Below are 21,330 nucleotides of genomic sequence, written 5' to 3' on the forward strand. Positions count from 1 at the left end.
TTACATCAAGTGATAAACAAAGTTGGTTAGAAATCCGCCGATCCCATCCTTGCAACTGCTTTCGTCAGCTTTTGCGTATGTCTCGTACGCTTTCCCCAAAGTATCATCTGTCCAGCACTCACCATAGTTTTGCAGCGCGAAATACTCTATTTTCATATCACGTGCAACAAACGCGCATTGCATGATGGTAGCTTCAGGATTTGCAGCATTTTTCTGACTCACAAAAGACGCATACTTTCTCTTCACGAGCCTCTTGGAACCTTTGTTTTCTTTGTAGCATCCAACAGCACTAAACTTGGGGACGTCCTCTAAAAATAAAATGAGCAAGAAAATTATTTGTTGTACGTAAAATTTCCAAGCTACTGTCACATCAGCTTAAGGAGGCCCGGACACGGGTTTGTAGACCCTAATGTTTTCCCCCTAACAATTTACTTTTGAGAGCTTGTAAAACTAACAGGACAAAACTTGCAAATACGAATTTCCTTGTCTTGAAAGCTTGGTTGAGAAAGATCTCATTTCCGGGAATTGCCGGTACATCCGGTCTTTTGAAATGCAATCATCGCTGCTGACACTATATCAATAGAATGGTCATCAGTTTTGGTAACTGCACTCTACTCGGCATTTAAAGTAACATAAAGTCCCAAGATTTTAGCGTTTTTCAATGTTTATGTCATCGATCAACTCTTGTTAAAGAAAAGATTGTCAATTAATTACGTCTTTTTTTACTCTTTACCATTGGTGAACCTTTGACAACTCATTACATACAAGTTGAAGAGCATAACAAAACATACAATCTTATGTAATTTTGTTTGCCTAGAAGATTTGATTTGAGGACGTGCTGTATGACGACATAATAGGCTGATTTAGCAAGAGAACGGGAACGTCACTTGACGACGGCGCGCGCAGTACAAATACCCAAATATGGTCAGATGACGACTGCAGGGCACGCGGAATAACCTGGATTCTGTTCTAATTTGACCATATTTGGGTATTTGTACTGCGCGCGCCGTCGTCAAGTGACGTTCCCGTTCTCTTGCTAAATCAGCCTAATAAGGAACAGCACTTTGTAAACTGTGGACCGACACTTGCCTGCAGCAGAGTGGCGGTTAAATAAAAGAATCCGTATTTAATCTACTTGACCGACCGTTACATGTTGGTTTCACACAGCACAACGCACGTACATTATAGTTTTGATTGTATAACTACTGAGACAATAACTCTCATCTGATTCGCCGCCTTGAACATAACTCACGTCTGCACTACACATACTGAGTCCAAACGTTTCTGTTAGAGGGTAAATGGGCCCCAAAAGTACTCTATTTGAAAGAACCTCTTATCAAGAATGGCAATGTTTTGCTGACAAATTGAGCCGTGAAACGAAAGCTGAATAATATCGGGAGCCATAATCGGGGACGGAGACCGTAAGTCTTGGGATCCGCGCGCACCAATGATATGGGACAATTTTTCTATTTTTAGAACAAATTGCGCCATCCTGACGTCATATATCCGCGCGGATCCACGCACATGTCAGGGGCTCTCGCGTGGATGTTATCACGTTGCGTGATCAAATGGTGAGAGTTGCGAGATTCTCTTGCAGATTTTTCACAGCGATGGCAGGGAATTAGGCAGGGAATAAGAACCAGAGCTCTTGTATGTAGTTTTATGCTCTGAGCTCATGGAAAAGGTGAGTTTTTTAGGGTCGAAAACATGACTTCGATTTCGCACTGTAAATGAATGCTCGCGCTAGTTGTACGCGTAAGCTTTTGCGCTTGTTCTATAAGGAAAAGTTATATAAGAAAACTCTATACTCTGGTATCGAGTTAATTTGTGAGTTTCCCAAACAGTGCTTAATCATAACCAAACCCTGGTTTGATAGTTTCTTATTGCTTCTGTTTGTTTGGCGAGTTGCAAAAGTTTTTGAAAGGAAACTGACGCGTACAAGTAGCTCATTTGCATAGCGCAGCGCGTGCACTTTCAAGTCCGAGTCGGTTTTTCAATTGTCAACAAATCTTGACAAAGATTTCTTTCGCTCTCTTTTGTGCCGAGATGCTGCAACAATTTTCACCAACGCCTAAAGGGTACTAACATCATGAGTGTTTCTTTAACATAGTGAAATTTTACACTACGAAAATAAAATAGACAAGGAGTTTTGATAACTCAGCCAACAAAATCGAAATCTTTATTCGAGTACCGTGACTATTCGAGTTGATTAAAGAAAGCTGATTATTTCTACTGTATTCACATATTTTCAGCTAAGCTTTTAATATGTTCTCAAACGTTTATCAACCTTAAACATATTTAAAAACTAGAGATACATGAATTCGATGTACGTTTTCACTCGAAAGTGGGGAAGTCCAATTTGTCATGTTTTACTGACTGAACCACTCATCGGCGGGCGCTTTTATTCATCGACAACAGTCAATTTATTGGATTTTTACACAACCAAAACTGAGCAGTATCTACAGACATAAACTTTATTGTCACTTATTGGGCCTTAATAAAACATCAAGCGTTGCTTACGATTCAGGCGAATTTCAAACTTGCAATTATTTTTTTTACTGTTCGGTCGAGATAGACTCTGGTGAAATCCTCGCAAGCGTGTAGCAAGAGCAGGGAAACTTTGAAGCCCTGGAACGCTGCTATATTCAAATATATCCAACTAGTTTTTTTGCTGTGTTTTGGAAAAGCTGTTAATCTTCAACATATGTGAAACTTAGAGTGGAGTAATGTGGAGCCCTTGTAAAAAAAGCTGCGGAACACAACTTGGTCAGTGACATAAAGCGGCACATAACTAAATTTGACACTGTCTTACTTCACTCAAACTGGAGCAGCTTACGACGAAAACGCTGAAGCAAAATTCCAACAGAGAGTATTGAGTTGTGGGCCAAAAGCATCAAACATTTCGGGAATTTCGAACGCCATTTCCCCGCGCTACATCCGCAAAAATCCTCGTAGCATGTACGCGCGTGTGCCGCACGAGATGGCGCAATTTGTTCTAAAAATAGAAAAATTGTCCCATATCATAGGGACAGCCCCAATACTAGAAATGGCGCGCGCTTACGGTCTCCGTCCCCGATTATGGCTCCTGATAATATTTAATAATACATTGACTGAAACCTTTATTTTTGTTGAAGTAGTAGGTTGCACCTTGAAAAAAAAGACCACAACATAATATTCTTATTCAGTTTCTTGAGCATCTGAGGTAAATTGAGGGGGTTGAGGTGGGTCAAAATTAGCAAATTTCTTAATAAATATTTTGCGAGTATTTTAAACCAACAATAATTCAGACAATCTTCGTCACAATTGTTGAAACACTTCAGTTTTCGCACAACATTATCCTCCCCTTACCTCTGAGCAATATTAATGAAACACGTTGACCCGATCCCTTAATGCATGTTCCAGTTTTCCGACTTTACAGTGGAGAAAAAAATTAGTTGACAAGTATTTAGTGGCTGTTGTGTTTATCATTTCAACTAAATGCGACGGATATTGCAGGGTTAAAGTAGGAACCAAAGTTGAGCACTTTTTACTAAAGGTTTAATTTATTAGTTTAATTTATTAGTTAAATTGAATTCCTTACCAAAGGTGTAAGCGTACATGGCGCCGCTAAGTCCAATGCCCTGCTTACACTTGTTGGCTCCCATCCCTCCTCCCGCATAGTAACGTTGACTGATATCTTCTCCAGAGAGACACAATCCGTTATTTCCAAGTGTGAAATGTTTGTATTCCTTATCAAATGCCAGTTCGGCGCATTTCTCCACAGTGGCGTCCGCTGCCTTCCAATCTAAATCATTCCTGAAGTCGCCAAGGACTGAAAGGCTTTTAGAGTATTTGAAGCAGGCGATTTGCCTGAACGAAGGTACTGGGAATGAGATAAACGTATTAATGAATGATCGATTGAATGAATTAATGAATGAATTAATGAATTAATCCTAGGTCAGAAAATGAGGAAATTGTAAAAAAGTATCATAGTTATGTAATACTGTTGCCTAGCGTGTGTCTCACAGGCAAAATTTCTCGTGTAGCTCATTCACGTGCTTGGAGAATGTCGGCCAACAACACAATTATGAGGGTGGTAAACCTTTACAATTTTCAATTTATGAAATGTTTGCTCCGTTATGTAGTTTACATTTGTTAGTATTTAACAAATTTTCGCCGAAGGCGAAGTGAACATAGGTGAATATTCACCAATTCTCACTGAGCCTGAGGCGGATAATTGTTTAATACAATATCAGAGCTGAACAAAGAGAATAACGGAGTAAAACATAAAAGCACCTATGCAGCTGTTGTTCTAATAACAAGCTTACATGTACATCGATATTGTGAATCAATTTACTCATCGATTTCGGCAGTAAAACAAACAAGCGAAACACTACGAAAAATAAATTCATCCGATACCTTTGTTTTATCGTTGTTGACTTCATTCACAGTTAACGTTGTCATTATCGTCTAAGAATGAGTAGCCTGAAGAACAGGCGGATTAGCGGGGCAGAGAGCAAAACGCTAGAACGAAACGTGATACACGAGCGCGGAGCACGACCAGGAGCGCGAATTTCATCCCAAACTTTGTGGCTTTTTTGCTGTTACTGGGACGGCATTGGCCGTATTTTCTTGTGTAGACAGCTCACTGAATCGCTTTTTTTTTTCCCTTTCTTTTCTTTTTTTTTTTTCACCCATTTTCTCGCCGGCAAAACTTGGCTTCCCGCAAAAAATTTTACGCCGAACGACATTTGCCGCATTCATTTCCATATAAGGTCAAATGCAGGTATAACGGCTGATAACCGAGATACAGTGAACCAATCAGAAAACCAGAACTGAATTATCCGAGGTTGAGAATTTAATAAAACATCATATCGGAAGCCATGTTCCGATTATGGCTCCTAGTCATACCAGGAGTCGCTCAACCAATCAGATTTCTGGAAACTCTTTGTTCAGCTTTGTTTAGCTAACTGCTAATTTTAGTTAACTTTTCCCCATTTTCAAGATAAAAAACAGAACACTGTTTTCTTTTTTTTTTTTTTTCCCTGGACAACTTGCTTATGGACAGGATGAAATTAATTCCATGCTTCTCGAACTATGCATTAGCCAATAAGTTATGGTGATGAACACAACTTTACAAAACTTAGGGGGTAGTTAAACATTAACTATTAACATTAAATGTTAATAATGTAAATTCTTAATATTCAATTTTAAACTTTGTAAATTTTTAAATCTTTAATACTGTAATTAATTTTAGACTCCTTTCCCAGTTTGTTTATTCATTTTAATTGACGTATTTTTATCTTTTTTATTCCTTTTGTAACTGAAAAGCCCCTTTGGGGAGTTGCAAATAAAGTATGTATGTATGTATGTATGTAACTATTGTGGCCTCCAAAAGCTCATTCTTGACCGCGAAGACCACCTTAACGAGAACAAACACGTAAGCATTGCCCGGTTTACCTTGGCAGTTGACTCCGCTGTAGTCGCTGGTGCATTTGCAGTGGTATTTTGTTATATCTTTGACATCGTTTGCACAAATTGCTCCATTCAAACAAGGTTGGCTGTCACACGGAAAGGTTTGAACTAGACAATAAATTTTAAACAAACCCGTCATGGTTAAACAACTTTTTTTTTTAAGTTGGTCTTATCTTCTTTAATCCTATTAAACTAGATTCTCCCCCCCCCCCCCCCCCCCTTCGGGAACAAATGTTTAAAAATTCAGTAGCAGGCATTACAATGCAAAAGCCTTGTGACTTTTGGACATTGTCCAAAAGCTGGTTTGATTTCCTTTAAGTGCAAACTATGACGTTCCCTCTTGATATTCTGTTCACCTAGGAGCCATAATCTGGGCTCCTGATTCAACGGCTAAACTTCTTAAAACATACTTTGCAAGAATTACACTGTTATAGAATATATTTTAAAATTTTACTTTTAACTTTTAAAGCACTAAATGTTATGGCACCAGCTGATATTAGCGATTTAATTAATTGAGGCACTATTCTATCACATCCAGCAGCGAAAATGAAAAAAGTCTTTTGGTGATAGATCTTTTAGTGTAGCTGCGCTCCCAGCAAGCCTGCGCAATATTGATTCTATTTTAACTTTTAAATCTTGTCTTAAAACATATCTTTTTAAGTTAACTTTTAGCCTTTATCGTTTAAATTACTTCGTTATTGTTAAATTTAGTTTATGTACATATTGCACTTTTGATCATTGACTGTTAAAAAGCGCAATATAAATTAATAAGTTATTGTTGTTGCTATTATTATTATTGATATTGTTATTATCATTATTATTATTATTATTATTAACTCATATGCTCATTATAAGAAAACTTAATACTAATTAAGTACCATTGAAACAATCATTGAAAAATACTGATATGAACGACTCGGAATTGAAATCCAATGAGGATTATGTATTTTGTACATAATAAAGAAATCTTAGATTTGTACATAAATCTTAGATTTGAACGTCTATACGATTGAGATAAGACTGCTATCCATGCTGATAGGTTTTCTCTATCATCTATTCCTTATAGAAAACGCTAACTGTATGCTGTCCCCAAATAAAGGACAGAGACAACAATATTATATTGATGGAATTTGGGGAAGTAATAAAGTTTAAAAACAGAGTTATCGGTTAAGAGTAGTTCTGTTTAGTTCAACACGTTCATTTTTATGCTAACCTTCACAGTTTTTACCGATGAACATCTCTTGACATTCACATGTGTACTGTAGTTTATCATCCTTGTTCACGACACAAAACCCATTGTTCTGGCACGGATCACTATCGCAACCAGTAGGATATGGATACGAAGGCTGCAGACGATACACAAAGTTTGCTAACACTTTGCCAACTCCACCAACACAATTTTCCGATTTTCCATACTTGTTGTACGTCTTCGCAATGTCTTTACTGGTCCAACATTCCACTTCATTCTGCACAGCGAAAAACTCGTAGCTCATGTCCCGAGCTAAGGTAGAACAGTACACAACGGTTGCCTTCGGGTCTGAGTTGCTATAGAAACTGGCGTATTTGACTTTCAACAACTTCGCCCCCTTGCTTTTTTCAACAAAACAACCTTGAGCAACAAATTTTGGTACATGTTCTAAAAAAGAATTGAGATTTATCGTGAGACTTATGTAGCATTGACAACATCCGTCATGCAACTCCTATCTGTAATAGGACTGCATGCTGTTGAATGTGACAAATAACTGGATGGTCATAAGAATTCAGAGGAGTTGCAACTTGGATTGGACTATGGGGGAGGCTCCGCCCGAAAGAGGTCCTTTTTCAAGCTGGAAGTATGTCAAAGGTGCTTGAGGTTTTCACGAGTTTAAATTTAGAAAAGAGTAAGAAAAACCTATCATTTAGTTATTTAGAAGGGCCTTTGAAAATTTCTCGTACAGGCATATTAGTGGCTAAGGAGGTTCAAAGAACACGAAGACCTTTTTTGAGCTTAAAATTGACAGTTGGGGGATTTTTTTTTTAGAGTAGAAATTTTCTGGTGGACCTGGTTTGGGTAGAAGGATTTCTGCAGGACATTTCTAAGGTTCGATGAAAGTGTCCTGTAGGTATTTGAAAGGGGGAACATTTCTAAGTAGGGTATATGAAAGGCTTACTGTTCCTGTCAAAAATAATATATATTAGGGGAAGGTATTGGACCTCTGTGCAGAGCCTCCCCTTTTAACAATTTGTTGCGCCCCCCCCCCCCTACCCCCACGCCTCCGCGCATTGGAAGAGGTCTTACTGATTATTATATTTGTTATAAGATTTCTTTGTGATTGGCCATGAGCTTGTAGAATTTGTCTTTAGTGTTTAACACTCAGTGCAAATTAACGAGCACGTAACGTAACTAAGAGAATTTTATTGACTGTTTTATTTATTGCATATTTTGTGGCCAATAATTGGTGTTTTTTGTTTTTAAACTATGACCGAGTGGCTGGTATTTTCTAAATTATTAAATATCGACAATGGAACTGACTTAATATTTTGGTTTAATACCGTTTTGTTAACAGTGAACCAAAACCACGCTTGCGCAACACTAAGTTTTTTCGTAGTCAGTCACTGGGTTATAGCAACCAGATACAAAGAACGGACAACATTTCCAAACTATTCCAGTCATTCCAAGATAGTTCAATGCTTTCAATCTCTCTTTTTTATTAAATATGTAGCCGGAATTTACGCTTCCTCTTACCGGAAGCTGTTCCAGAATGGACACAAGTACCAATTTGTTTTTTAACTTCAAAGCTTCAAACATAAATATACCCTTCTTGGCCTATGTTGAGCTAGAATAAACTTCAGTGGGTAGTTTACCTATCATTATCACTAATTTAATACTGTATATGGCGAACAACGTCTTTGATACTATTACAGTGGTATTTATTGACTCACCAAAGGTATAAACATCGATTGAAGACTTGCTTCCAATACCATCCTTGCAGTTTTGTGGTTTGGTGCCTTTTTTCACGAAGTACTCTTTCTCAGCATGCTCACTTGACAGGCAATTGCCGTTAAGGCCCAGAGCAAAATGACTGTAACCCTTCTGGAATGCTAGCTCACCGCATTCCTTAATGTACGTTTTAACTTTCGCTGGATCAAAATCATTTTTGTGATTGGCAAGAACGTCTTTCAATATTGATTTAGAAAACCCAAAGCAACCAATTTCGATGTAAGATGGGACTAGAATAGGAAAAAAAAGGAACTCTAATTATGCATGGCTCTAGTCTTGACCCCGGGCCAATCTTTCAAAAGTTTAAAATGTTTTATGTCTATACCATTAGTCTTGTTCAGTAAAGCGGCATTTTTTTGAGAAGTGTCGTTTCTTGGTTGACTCTGTGAGCTTCTCAGAGCAGACTGTGCTTAAGCACACCGCTGGCATTTAACTAAATAACTGGATGACCTCCGTAACTTAGGGGTCTGAAAGTCCCTTACTGCATATATGGATATAGGAAGCTACACTGATGTTACTGAAAGAAAGCTCAAACTAAGTTCTCAGCTGGTTCTTTTTTATTACCTTGGCAATTCTTTCCAAAGTAACCGTCTGTACAATCGCAGTGGTACACGGATATATCCATTTCATCATTTCTACAGGTTCCTCCATTAAAACAAGGTTTGACATCGCAGGGAAATATCCGAACTGAGAATTAAGTTCAGAGATACCAATTAATTATTAATTATGATTATATCACAGTTCATAAATAATTGTCTCTTTTTTAATATTACTAATGCTTACTACTGCTATTTCTATTTCAATACTTAGATATTAAAACTGGTAAAGCTGAGTTTTGATCACACGAGTTACACGAGTTGAACGAGTCGTAGTACCAGCGCTCATTCTGGTTGGTCATCTCCATTGCCTTTCAGGAGTATGCAAGCCTCCTGAAGGGAACGCTTGTCAATTGCAGATTACCTAAGATAAGTTATTTCTAAATTATTTAATATTCAGAAAGAATGATTTCAAGAAGACAATCCGAAGACAGTCGTGGAACCCGATCTTTGAGATCAGTAGGTCTTTCACTTTCATGATACCTGGTACCTATAGCTGAAGGAGTGTTCAGTACCTTGTTTATATATACCAGGTTTAATATTTACCCACCTTGGCAGTTGGCTCCTTTGAACCAATCTCCACAGCGACACTCGTATAACTCAGGAGTTTGGGGGTCACTTTCACAATATCCACCGTTGAGACAAGGATCACTATCACAAGCAGTCAGTTGCACTGTTGGCAAAATTGAAAAAAAAAATAACAACGTAACGATAGAGCAGTCGTTCTGGGCCCTGCAACTCCTTTGGATAAATTACAGTCTCTAAGTCAGGTACCAAATTGGGGTAGGTTATGCAACTAACGTCCCTGGATCCACGACTGATCCACGCTACGTCTCAAGACGTTGATCCTCGCGCGTATGAATGCCGTTACCACCAGGAGGAACACCCAAATGAAACTTGGGACGATCTATTGTAGAGCCATTTTCCTCGGTTTCAAACTTGATATTTATATGAAAGCAACCGTTTTAATATGCATGATAATGGTTGCACATAGGGAATCAAATGTAAAGGAATGACAGGAATCTGGTTTTGTAACAATTATCACCTTCACAGTTTTTGCCAGTGAACCACGTTTTACATTGACAGTGATACTCTGCGATGTTGTTGGCGTCATTGCTGCAAACAGCTCCATTTTGGCACGGCTTTGAATCACAGGGGAAAATCTGAGCTAAAAGAAGGAGGAAAATGTATGTGTAAATTTCCTACCGTTTTCACTTATATCCACGCGGTGGTTAATTTTCCCAATGTTACGCCAAAAGCTAATTTTAAAAATAAGCTCAGCCTTCTTATAATCAAGGAGCACCTTTATAACTATCTATCCCTAACTCATATCTTAAAGATTTGACATTCAAAGCGTTATAATCGAAGATACACTGGGGATGTCTAGAAGTAAACTGATTTCTTTTGTTACCGTAATTTTGATCAAGTGAAAAAAATACGAATCTTTGCTATTCCAGGTGAGCCTTCATTTTTCTAAATGTTGCTGAGACAAGCATTTAACATGATTTAACGAAATTTTTCTATTTTCAACTTGTTATCGGAAATACGACGAAATGGATGACAAACTATTGGTATTAAAGTCAAGTTGAATTACTCGGCCTTTAAACATTTAACATAAAGAACTTTAAACATAAAGACCTCACGCGAAATGGACGACGTCACGGAAGAAGAGCTTTCAACTGCGATTTTGTTATTAAGAGCAAATGTGTCCAAAAATCAAACATTTTCAAAATATCGCGGCAACAGCCAAAAACTAAATTCCGCTTATATTCTCAGGTTTGGTAGGCCTTAGTATGAAACAAATCACGACATGCTTCGTTTGGCTGAATATCGATTTATTTGCGAGAAAATCGATAATAGCCGAATTCCACCAAAATTCCGCTTTTGGAGCTCAAAATTTAAGACGAATCTCGAAGCTTCGCGTCACAAAATGAAACAACCTAGAGCGATAAAAGCTATCAATTCTTGAAAACCAACACCAAAACATATGTTGACAGCAATTTGAGCAATTCTTGTCTATTTATTTGCAAAATCTATTTAAATGTATCCGACCTACTTTTAACTAGACTAAAAATAGGTCAAAAGAAACGCGTTATTTAACTATGTGCTACACAAAATAATTGGCCGAAAATCTGGCTTTTGGAAGGCAATAAGTAGTTCTTTTCGATCTCAAAAGGATTTTTTGGGGAAAAGATTCGGAGCGATTTAATCAAATTTGAAAGTTGGATAAGATGCGCCGATTCGACGGTGCCGTTAATTGCCCGGAAATCTACACATACGCACGCAAACTCAATTGTTTCGCATTTGAAGTTCAATCTACAATTTATTTAACATGATATCCTCCTACCTTCATGTTGCGGTATCAAAAAAGAGGGCTGCGTTGCTGAAATTGCTGAATCGTTCACAAAAAAGCAATATAACTTAGCGGAATAGTGCAGCGCCGCCTCCCGATCATGAGTTGTTTACACAGCGTATTCGGGTTTTTCTGATTCGAGGTTTCTCTGTTCCCATCTCGTTAAAAATGAGGCTGCAATCACTCCACGTAAAATAACTTTGTTTAGATATAAGTCTTGAACCGAACAGCGAATCAGATGCGCGCAAAAATGTCGTTATTTCAAGGACATCTGTTTTTCGTTTAGCGGGATAACGCAAATTAATTCGAAACGAGGTGAACTGAAATCGACAACTGCGGCAAAGAAACTTTGGAGGGTAGGCAAGGGGGTTGTGTTCGCGTTTCACGCACAAATGTTAACAAAATTCACGTGCCACTTATAGTTTTAGCTGCTTTTAACCATATTTTTTTCATAAATTCGCGAATCACGTATCTCTTTTAGTTGTTTTTCACCTGTCACACAAATTTTTGCCTTCGTTACTTGTCACGCATAAACTCTTTCCACCCTCGTTGGACTCGGTGCTTTACTATATATGTCAAAACTGAGTTTCGTTCAAAACAATATTCACTTTTATTTCCATTTCTGCGAGGCCGAGAGTTTTAGTATGCCCCATCCTAGCTCTACAGATATTTATCTTTATATTACTTCTTGAATAAAAAAAGGGTGCAAAAAGTCAATTCACCTGAGCCAACTTGAAGAAACACTCCTGTCCTCTTTAATATGATTTGAGAATAACGTTTCCCTATTCCTCTGTCACACTTTGGCCAGGTTCTGCCACTTTTGGCGTGATTTGATACATCAGATGGAACCCTGCACCTCGCACTAGACCCTCTGGTCCACCCCAAACCAAGCTTTGCACGATGCGAGGGACATATTGTCATAGAATGTATGTTAACAGGAGGAGAGAATATGGCTGCTCGGCTAAGAATTAGGTCAACTTCGTCTTTTGGCCCGGAAAAACCAAAACTGGCTGAATGGCTATCAATCCGCTTTGAACAGGTTAGTAGAGGTATGATTATCGTTTCTTGTCAGTTTCCTGGATCGTTTGTCGAAGCCAGAGGTTCCTCCAACTATACTTTTGAACGAGCAGCAAACATCCATAACGCAAAAGACGACACGGAACGCAATATGTATGGGTTATTGACCAAGTGTGAGGTCAAGATGTCTGGATATTGGCCAAGTTCTTTTTTGTGTGTGTTTATGGACCGAGACGGAGTCGAGGTCCATAAACTCGCAAAAAAAGAACGAGGCCAATATCCAGCCATCTTGACCGAACAAGCTTGGTCAATAAAGGATTTCTTATATGGCTTGCTGGGAAGTTTTTCTTGCGGGACACCGCGGGTAGTCCCGAGCGGGAAGATAGCTCCATCTTGCCCGCTCGGGTAGCCAACCACAGCGCAGGATTTGAATCATCTTCCCCGCTCACGGAGTTAACCATATAATAATGACAATGTTTACATCTTGTCCTGTTTTAAAATGCCAATTAAAGCGAATTTCTATAATTGAAATAAATTGACAATTGACGGGCTTCGATAAAACGAAGAGCACGGACCATTCCTGAAAAATTCCAGAACATCAGTCAATCATTTATATAATGATTACTTTCGCGGTTTCTTGAGATTGTGATACGAAGAAATGTTTTCATTACCGAAAACCATTTTAGACTACTGATAGGGAAAGATAAATGTGAATATGACCACATGCTACCTAGGCCGCGGTATTCCTGGGTGTACCCTCTGGAGAAGAAGTAATATAAAAGTAAATATCTGTAGAGCTAGGATGGGGGATTCTAAAACTCTCGGCCTCGCAGAAATGGAAATAAAAGTGAATACTGTTTTGAACGAAACTCAGTTTTGACATATATAGTAAAGCACCGGGTCCAAAGAGGGTGGAAAGAGTTTATGCGTGACAAGTAACGAAGGCAAGAATTTGTGTGACGGGTGAAACAACTAAAAGAGATACGTGATTCGCGAATTTATGAAAAAATATGGTTAAAAGCAGCTAAAACTATAAGTGGCACGTGAATTTTGTTAACATTTGTGCGTGAAACGCGAACACAACCCCCCTGCCCACCCTCCAAAGTTTCTTTGCCGCAGTTGTCAATTTCAGTTCACCTCGTTTTGAATTAATTTGCGTTATCCCGCTAAACGAAAAACAGATGTCCTTGAAATAACGACATTTTTGCGCGCATCTGATTCGCTGTTCGGTTCAAGACTTATATCTAAACAAAGTTATTTTACGTGGAGTGATTGCAGCCTCATTTTTAACGAGATGGGAACAGAGAAACCTCGAATCAGAAAAACCCGAATACGCTGTGTAAACAACTCATGATCGGGAGGCGGCGCTGCACTATTCCGCTAAGTTATATTGCTTTTTTGTGAACGATTCAGCAATTTCAGCAACGCAGCCCTCTTTTTTGATACCGCAACATGAAGGTAGGAGGATATCATGTTAAATAAATTGTAGATTGAACTTCAAATGCGAAACAATTGAGTTTGCGTGCGTATGTGTAGATTTCCGGGCAATTAACGGCACCGTCGAATCGGCGCATCTTATCCAACTTTCAAATTTGATTAAATCGCTCCGAATCTTTTCCCCAAAAAATCCTTTTGAGATCGAAAAGAACTACTTATTGCCTTCCAAAAGCCAGATTTTCGGCCAATTATTTTGTGTAGCACATAGTTAAATAACGCGTTTCTTTTGACCTATTTTTAGTCTAGTTAAAAGTAGGTCGGATACATTTAAATAGATTTTGCAAATAAATAGACAAGAATTGCTCAAATTGCTGTCAACATATGTTTTGGTGTTGGTTTTCAAGAATTGATAGTTTTTATCGCTCTAGGTTGTTTCATTTTGTGACGCGAAGCTTCGAGATTCGTCTTAAATTTTGAGCTCCAAAAGCGGCATTTTGACGGAATTCGGTTATTATCGATTTTCTCGCAAATAAATCGATATTCAGCCAAACGAAGCAAGTCGTGATTTGTTTCACACTAAGGCCTACCAAACCTGAGAATATAAGCGGAATTTATTTTTTGGCTGTTGCCGCGATATGTTTCACCATTGGGAACATCCGCTCTTAAATACCTATAGATTTATACGTTCCGCTTCCCAAAGCTCTTACCGTATTTAAGACCAAAATCTATGATTTTCCCTATCTTATTTATGACCTGACCGAAAATGTGATACACTATTTAAGAACTGACCCTTAAGTTATTACCCTGGAGTTCATACCTGTCTTATCGATACCCTATTCATGACCAAAACGACTAAAAACCATATCCTTTGGGGCCGCACATACCTATATAGCCCATTGATGTACACCCTCCCACCCGCTCCCGGGGCTTGTATCGTGGCATTACCGCTTCAAAACCTGGAGACAGTTTTGCGCTTGATAGCATAAGCATTGACGACTCTTGTTTCTCTTTGCTGATCCTGTAGATCGGAACTTGCATGGCTTTAATATATATTTCAATAATTTCAACACTGTCTTGCAGGAATTACCTACATATCTACTGATAGCATGGGATTTTCATTTTAGCAATCTCTTTTTAAACTTACTTTCACAGTTTGTTCCTTTAAACCAATCATGACAGTAGCATTTGTACCAGGAAGGATCCACTTTATTGCTCAGGCAGTATCCTCGATCCTTACAAGGTTCTTCGTCGCACTTAGTTTTCTTTACTGTAAAATAAAGTAAGTGTCAATTTGTATAACAAAGAGCTGATCTAATAGCATACTCAAATCACTACCCATAACTCAGTATCCTTTAGCTACCTTTGTTTCTGATAGAAGTTCAATTATACGTCTCCGTGAGACTGACAGTACATAACGCATTCGTAGAAACTAGATCAATTAACATGCTACGGAAAAAGCCCCCAAATTGTATAAAACTGAGCTTACTTTCACAGTATCTTCCCGTCAACCACCTTGTACACTGACAGAAAAAATTTGTTGGATCATTTGGATCGTCAATACAGGTAGCGTGGTTATGACAAGGACTACTACTGCATGGAAGGATGTTCTCTGAAAGCAAATGAAAGAAGACATGATTAAAGTTTGGACACAAGCGTGTTTGAGAGTGAGTGGTGTAAACTCTGGGGGGTTAGCCTTGGCAGCTGGCGAGATTTTGCGTGCAAGTGTTTTGGCGACTTAATTACACCCTTTTCTCCCTACGGCAGCAGAGGCAGAAAGCACTTATGATGGATAGCAGCAAGACACCGCGATCCACAGAATACATTTACAAGTTAAATAATAAGCACAATATTTATACGAAAATGATACGAATGTTTATTGATAGTCATACGAAGAAGGTGCACGCAGAATGGATGGCTGTATATATTAGAGTTACGAGTACCGACCATAAAAAACAACAGAGATCTATTTAAAGAAATAGATCTTGATAGTATTTTAAGAGTAAAAACAAAAAAACAAAAAAATGACGAGCGTCTTGACCCTCAGACATGGTTCATTACTGAGACATTAGTTCATTACGGGATACTCTTACATTTGCTCAGGTCAAACAAGGGCGTGTCTGGCTAGATAACGGCTCCAAAATAAGAACGGAACAAACCAGTCATATAACGTCCTATCATGTCAGGTCAGTCAAATCTTCCTTCTGTTCTGAAATGGCTGATTTAATTTAATCTCGTAATGATTGGTAGTTTCGCAGATTTAAGTGTTAAGTAATTCATCATCCAGGTAACAGGGACAGGACTCGTGCCCAAAAAATCATAGAGTACCCCTCCACCCAACCTAGATCTTGATGTTGATGCTTGTCTGTCTGTTGAAAAGATAACTGGGAAAATTTGCATGTATTCAGGAACCTTTTTCTTTTCATACGATCTTACAGACCTTTCTCATTGCATTTCACTCAAGGATATATGTAAAGGTTTCTTACGGGACAGCACTTCTTTTCCAATGCGGAACCGCTAGTCTCCACATGTATATTTATTGCACGTAAAATATATCAAAATAGGAAGCCTCTTTTTAATTTGCAAGCATTTTCAGTGTTGATCCAAACAAAACTGTCGACCCACAAATATGTGTTCGAGCCCACAAGGGCTTTCTTTCCCTTTGTTACCTTTTCAATCAGGAAGCAAAAGTGTAAACAAAAGACAGGGTAAAAATCATTTAAGCTTATGTAAATCAAGTATTTGGGAATTTCTTTTCAAGTTTATGTGCATTTCACATCCCACTCAGAGTTCAGATCAATGTACTAAAATAAACAAGACAAGTACAAAGAACGCAACTTTAATCTAAACCTAACTCGATGTCGGTTGAACGTGGATAATTCAACATGAAAAACTTTTAAGTTTTGATCAATGTCTACACCTTAGTGAGTGAGTGAGTGAGTGAGTGAGTGAGTGAGTGAATGAGTGAGTGACAGATTTGCATATCGAAGTCCCCCGCAACAAACCCGTTTCTACACTTCGCACATCCACGAATTTATATAGAGTAGATTTATCGTTACTTTGCTCTACTTACTCTCACAGTGTTTCCCTTTGTACCATTCAGTACACTTGCAATCATATGCTAGTGACGATTCTGAATCACGTTGGCAAGTTCCTCCGTTGTGACAAGGATTACTATCGCAAGGGTCAATCTCCACTGTCCACAAACGAACAAAAACGACACAACATTGATAACAATCACGATCAGTTCAATTACTTAGTTATATCGAGGGTAAAAAAAAAATGGATCCGTAATCAGAGGTTATACCTGACTTATAAGCATTGGCAAAGTAAGCAACTGAATCTACGTGACTGAACCACTGATAGATGATTCTGTAAATAACGCACAGAGCAGAAATTGAAATGCGAATCCCGCTATCTACAAATGTAGCTAGTTTCTTTAAACGGTCGGTTTGTTGTAACCACAGAATAACCAATTCTTTTTTTAATTTCTCGAGGAACATTTCCAATCAAGTGCACTGAACGTTGTGGTCAATTATGAGCAGAAAATTACCCAGAACAATTTGTGAGTGTATATGCGAAAAATGATTAGGCATACCTTCGCAATTGCTGCCTTTAAATCCTTCTAAGCAATCACACTTGTAGCTTTTAGGTGGCCGCTCAATACAGACTGCGCCATTCTCACAAGGGCTTGTCGGGTAGCATTGGTACTTTCCATCTGAAAATAGTTGGCATCAGTCTCATTCTACTTACACCTCATGTTATAGGTCAGCACTGGTGAATGTCCCTAGCCTGTTCCATTATCTTGAATTATCAGTTTTACAACGGGCGGTTTCATCAAGCAAGATCAACTAGTTCTTAGTGACGTCATTTCATTGAAGCTACCTTGACGTAGATTGCGAATACGGCAGGAGTGGCTTAAGGAACGCTACTTAATACTTGCCGTTTAGACATATTCTCTCACTGTCACAATCTTGCTTGTCTGCTGGCTTTTCTAGAATGGAACATTGTTGCTCTGGGACTCTAGTAGGTCTTCCATCCTCATCAATCAGAATGCAGCTAACTTTACGCTGTCGAAAGCCAGGACCGCATGGAGTGGAACACTACGGGAGAGAAGCATAAATGTCTACATCAACTTTTATTTTTGGTAATAAAAAAAAATTGCAACTTGTATAAAATACTTTTTACGACTTAAATAATTAAGTTGTATTCTTACCGCTGACCACTGTGACTCAATTTTCCATTCTGCCTTGCAAAGGATCTTGTTGCAAATTTTAGAGAGCTGGCTAACACCCGGGCGCTTATTTGAGTCACAGTGAGAGGGAGATATTTCCTGGTACTGGACAAAGCTGATCCTTTGGTGACACGTCATTCTTCTTGTCTGAACACCAGTCCCGCAAGTTTTGGAACAAGGAGTCCAACTGGTTACCTTCCATCTAAATTGTAAATGAAATGATTTGTTATCACATAGTTACAGTACATAATCAGGAGATGTAGAAAGTTCTTGAAGATGTAGATTAAGACCTGATTATAAAAATAGCTTTTAGTAACAAATGAAAAATTAGAATTAATGTGTTAAAGAACACGTACTCTGCGGGACAAGGCTGCTGGTTACATTCGTGTTCATCAATTGGCCGCTGGCTTTGATCGCAGGCCTGGTCACTGGCAGGTGAGCCGTCTTCCATTAGAACACAGTGAATCTTTCGCCTTTGAATACCTAGCAAAAGTAACAGAGGTAACTAAAAGAGGTAATTAATAATAATAATAATAATATTGATAATGATGATGGTGGTGATAATGATGATACTGATGATGATGATGATGATAGATTTCTATAGCGCCCTTTCTCCTCGATTCAAGGGTGTTATTTACAAAATACAACTCGGTTTTCTTTCTTGTGACGTCTCAGCCAGGTCTGAGGTGAAGAAGGGTGGTGCGTGTATTCCAAGAATGAAGGCCAGCGTTTCCTCATTATTCTCTGTTATCTTTTATTTTATGCGCGAGAGGGCTGCAGCTAGTGCCGAGTAATCGTATCTGACGCCATTTCTTGTTTGGAAATGCTGACGGTGTTCTAGGGTTCATTGTAACTTTAGACACGCTGGGAACTGCTTACCCCTCGCGCATGTAGCTGAACACGCTGACCAATCTCCAACAATCCATCTGTACTGAAGTTTTATATGATGGTTAACATGATAAAAAAGGTCGTACTCAACACCAGTGTTCTCTCCATACACCGCTATAAACTGTTTTGAAAGAACAAATAATTTAATAGTTGTATTATGTAAGCACTATGCAATTACCGTTACCGTTGTAGCTATCTCTTTATTTATACCAAAAGAGAAATAAAACACAATTTAAAGAGAAAAATTAAGATTCGAGACGACAATTTCCCTATTGATGATGCAACCTATAGTCCTGTGTATTGTTTCTGTTCCTGTCATTTTAATTAAGCTATTCGAGACTGTATTAATTATGATTTCAGTAAGGCTATTTCAAAATGAGGCTTCAAATTCTTTCACAGATATGAATTGAAGATAGTTAGAGTCCCGACGCTCTGTTTTCTTTGGCCAACTGCTAAGAGCAGATTTTTTTTAATCACATAATTTTTAGTGTAATTGTAACATAAACTTAGTCAAACGCTTGTGAATGAGGCGAAGACCGATGATTGATTCATACGCAGTAGTGATTTTCATTTACCGAAGCCATTAGTTGATGTGTAAAAGTGAAAAGTAAAGGTGTACTCGAGATCTGATTGGCTAAGCAGTCAATAGAGGGGTGGCGGTTACGTTTTTCTTTTTGCTTTTGTTATTCTAGCATTGTCAGTTTTTTCCCCATATTTAGTATCAGCAGATGCTATCTTCCTCCTTTCCATTTGCTTTTACAGTTGACTTGTACCTTACATGCCAGAGGTCGAGCTCTGTCAACATGTTTGAAATTATGGGAACCCGTACGGAATAGCCACAAGAGGTTAGGGTTTATGGTCACGGTTAGTATCTCAGTATCTCTTCCACGTGTTAAGTAAAATCATTGTCTTGTAATTGATTTTTGCTACTGGCCTGTTGAGAACAACTGCTTTTTAGCTAATGCAGTAACAAATGGGCGACTTCACAATTGTATACTATACTAAAAGATATTTCTCTGATAAATGAATCTTCTACAGTAAGCAATAACTATATTTCTGTATAGAAAACTTCTCATTAAGAACGGATCAAGTTACATCGATCATCCTCCAAACTGAGATATATTTTACTTGTGTGATCCTTACCATGATTTTAAGTTTTGCAGTGGTTGGCCCAGTTATTTGTAGTGTATCAGCGTATCGTTTCTTCTTGTTTGAGTAGAAGATGGTAGCTCCAGCGTAGCTAAGCTTGACATTTGCGCTTTTATCAGGATCGATCACAAAGTCGCCGTCCTTTGACTTAACACCTAAAAATTAATGATATTGTTTTTTGCAGAAAACATTCTTGGTTGAAAGGGTCATAACATAATGAGTAGATTGCAGCAGTTCCAAATGAAAACCGTCTTGTTATACAGTAGCCTCAATTTCAGTCGTCTCTCTCGAAAAGGGATCGGCTTTAATTATGCAAAATGTAAAACGATACTTTGTCACGGTGACTCAGTTTATGAGGAAAAAAAAAAGAGCAAAAGAGCTCTAGTAAACGGACATAAAATGCATGAGATTATAAACGATTGCCTGCAATATTCTGAACTGTATTCATTTGCTTCAGTTTACATTACGGCTCAAAATAATTCACTGCTGGAACGAACACAATCTTGATCTGAAACTGGGGACCAGTTGAGGTCAGGGTAAGCATCAGGGTTAAGCTTAGCTTGTTGACAAGACAATTCTTACGTTTGAAACTCTTTTCATGTTCATAATCAAGAAAGGACGTTAAACGATAACAATTCTTGCCACGAAAGAACAGAAAAATACTATCTCTTTTTTTTTTTCAGTTGTTTGCGCAAAGCCTATATACATGTAATTTACCCCATCAAGCTTCCTTCCCAGGTCTTAATAAACGCTAACAATTAATGTCAAATCTATTTATTCACCTATCTTGTTGTAGGTTGCCGATTTTTCTACAAACTTGGCCTTCATTGTTCCAGGGGGAAGCTCAACAATCAGATCTGCATTCTGCTTTCCTTCAAAGGAATAAATAGATCATGTCAATAGTCCTGTTTTAACTTCAATTTAAGGTGTCGCGATAACGTTATTCCTAAACCATACCCGTTGCATGTCCGATCAGCTTCTCACGAATTCACCCTTGGTCGGATATTTATTGGAAAGACAATAAGGTTTCGCACAATTTGTGTTTTAAGCAGTAGATATTTCCAGAGAAACGATGCACAAAAAGTTTAAATCGGAAACATTTGAATCTGACACGGACCAGATTTGCTATAAAGCTTATAATTTCCAGTTACAAGTGCTATTTTGCTGGTAAAAACTGATTCAAAATAACACTTTGAAACCTTTAAACTTTTAATTGAATTTTAAC

General features: G+C 38.3%; 1 protein-coding gene across 1 annotated transcript in view; it reads right to left on the bottom strand.

Moving 5' to 3' along the window:
* LOC110040603 (A disintegrin and metalloproteinase with thrombospondin motifs 6-like) overlaps nt 1–21,330 on the bottom strand; it is a 42,512-nt gene continuing 21,182 nt past the window's right edge. Inside the window, exons 20-37 of the mRNA XM_020745856.2 lie at nt 20,888–20,977; nt 20,100–20,260; nt 18,948–19,077; nt 18,425–18,551; nt 18,051–18,270; nt 17,778–17,937; nt 17,433–17,552; nt 16,908–17,030; nt 15,324–15,446; nt 14,982–15,104; nt 10,076–10,198; nt 9,581–9,703; nt 8,999–9,121; nt 8,377–8,664; nt 6,668–7,090; nt 5,440–5,562; nt 3,581–3,862; nt 1–308 (exon numbers count right to left, since the gene is read on the bottom strand). Coding sequence (XP_020601515.2) covers nt 1–308; nt 3,581–3,862; nt 5,440–5,562; nt 6,668–7,090; nt 8,377–8,664; nt 8,999–9,121; nt 9,581–9,703; nt 10,076–10,198; nt 14,982–15,104; nt 15,324–15,446; nt 16,908–17,030; nt 17,433–17,552; nt 17,778–17,937; nt 18,051–18,270; nt 18,425–18,551; nt 18,948–19,077; nt 20,100–20,260; nt 20,888–20,977 — 3,170 coding nt within the window. The remainder of the gene's footprint in view (nt 309–3,580; nt 3,863–5,439; nt 5,563–6,667; nt 7,091–8,376; nt 8,665–8,998; nt 9,122–9,580; nt 9,704–10,075; nt 10,199–14,981; nt 15,105–15,323; nt 15,447–16,907; nt 17,031–17,432; nt 17,553–17,777; nt 17,938–18,050; nt 18,271–18,424; nt 18,552–18,947; nt 19,078–20,099; nt 20,261–20,887; nt 20,978–21,330) is intronic.

Source organism: Orbicella faveolata, unplaced genomic scaffold (genome assembly GCF_042242905.1).
Source record: "Orbicella faveolata isolate gen_17 unplaced genomic scaffold, um_ofav_v1 contig_25, whole genome shotgun sequence".
Classification (NCBI taxonomy): domain Eukaryota; kingdom Metazoa; phylum Cnidaria; class Anthozoa; order Scleractinia; family Merulinidae; genus Orbicella; species Orbicella faveolata.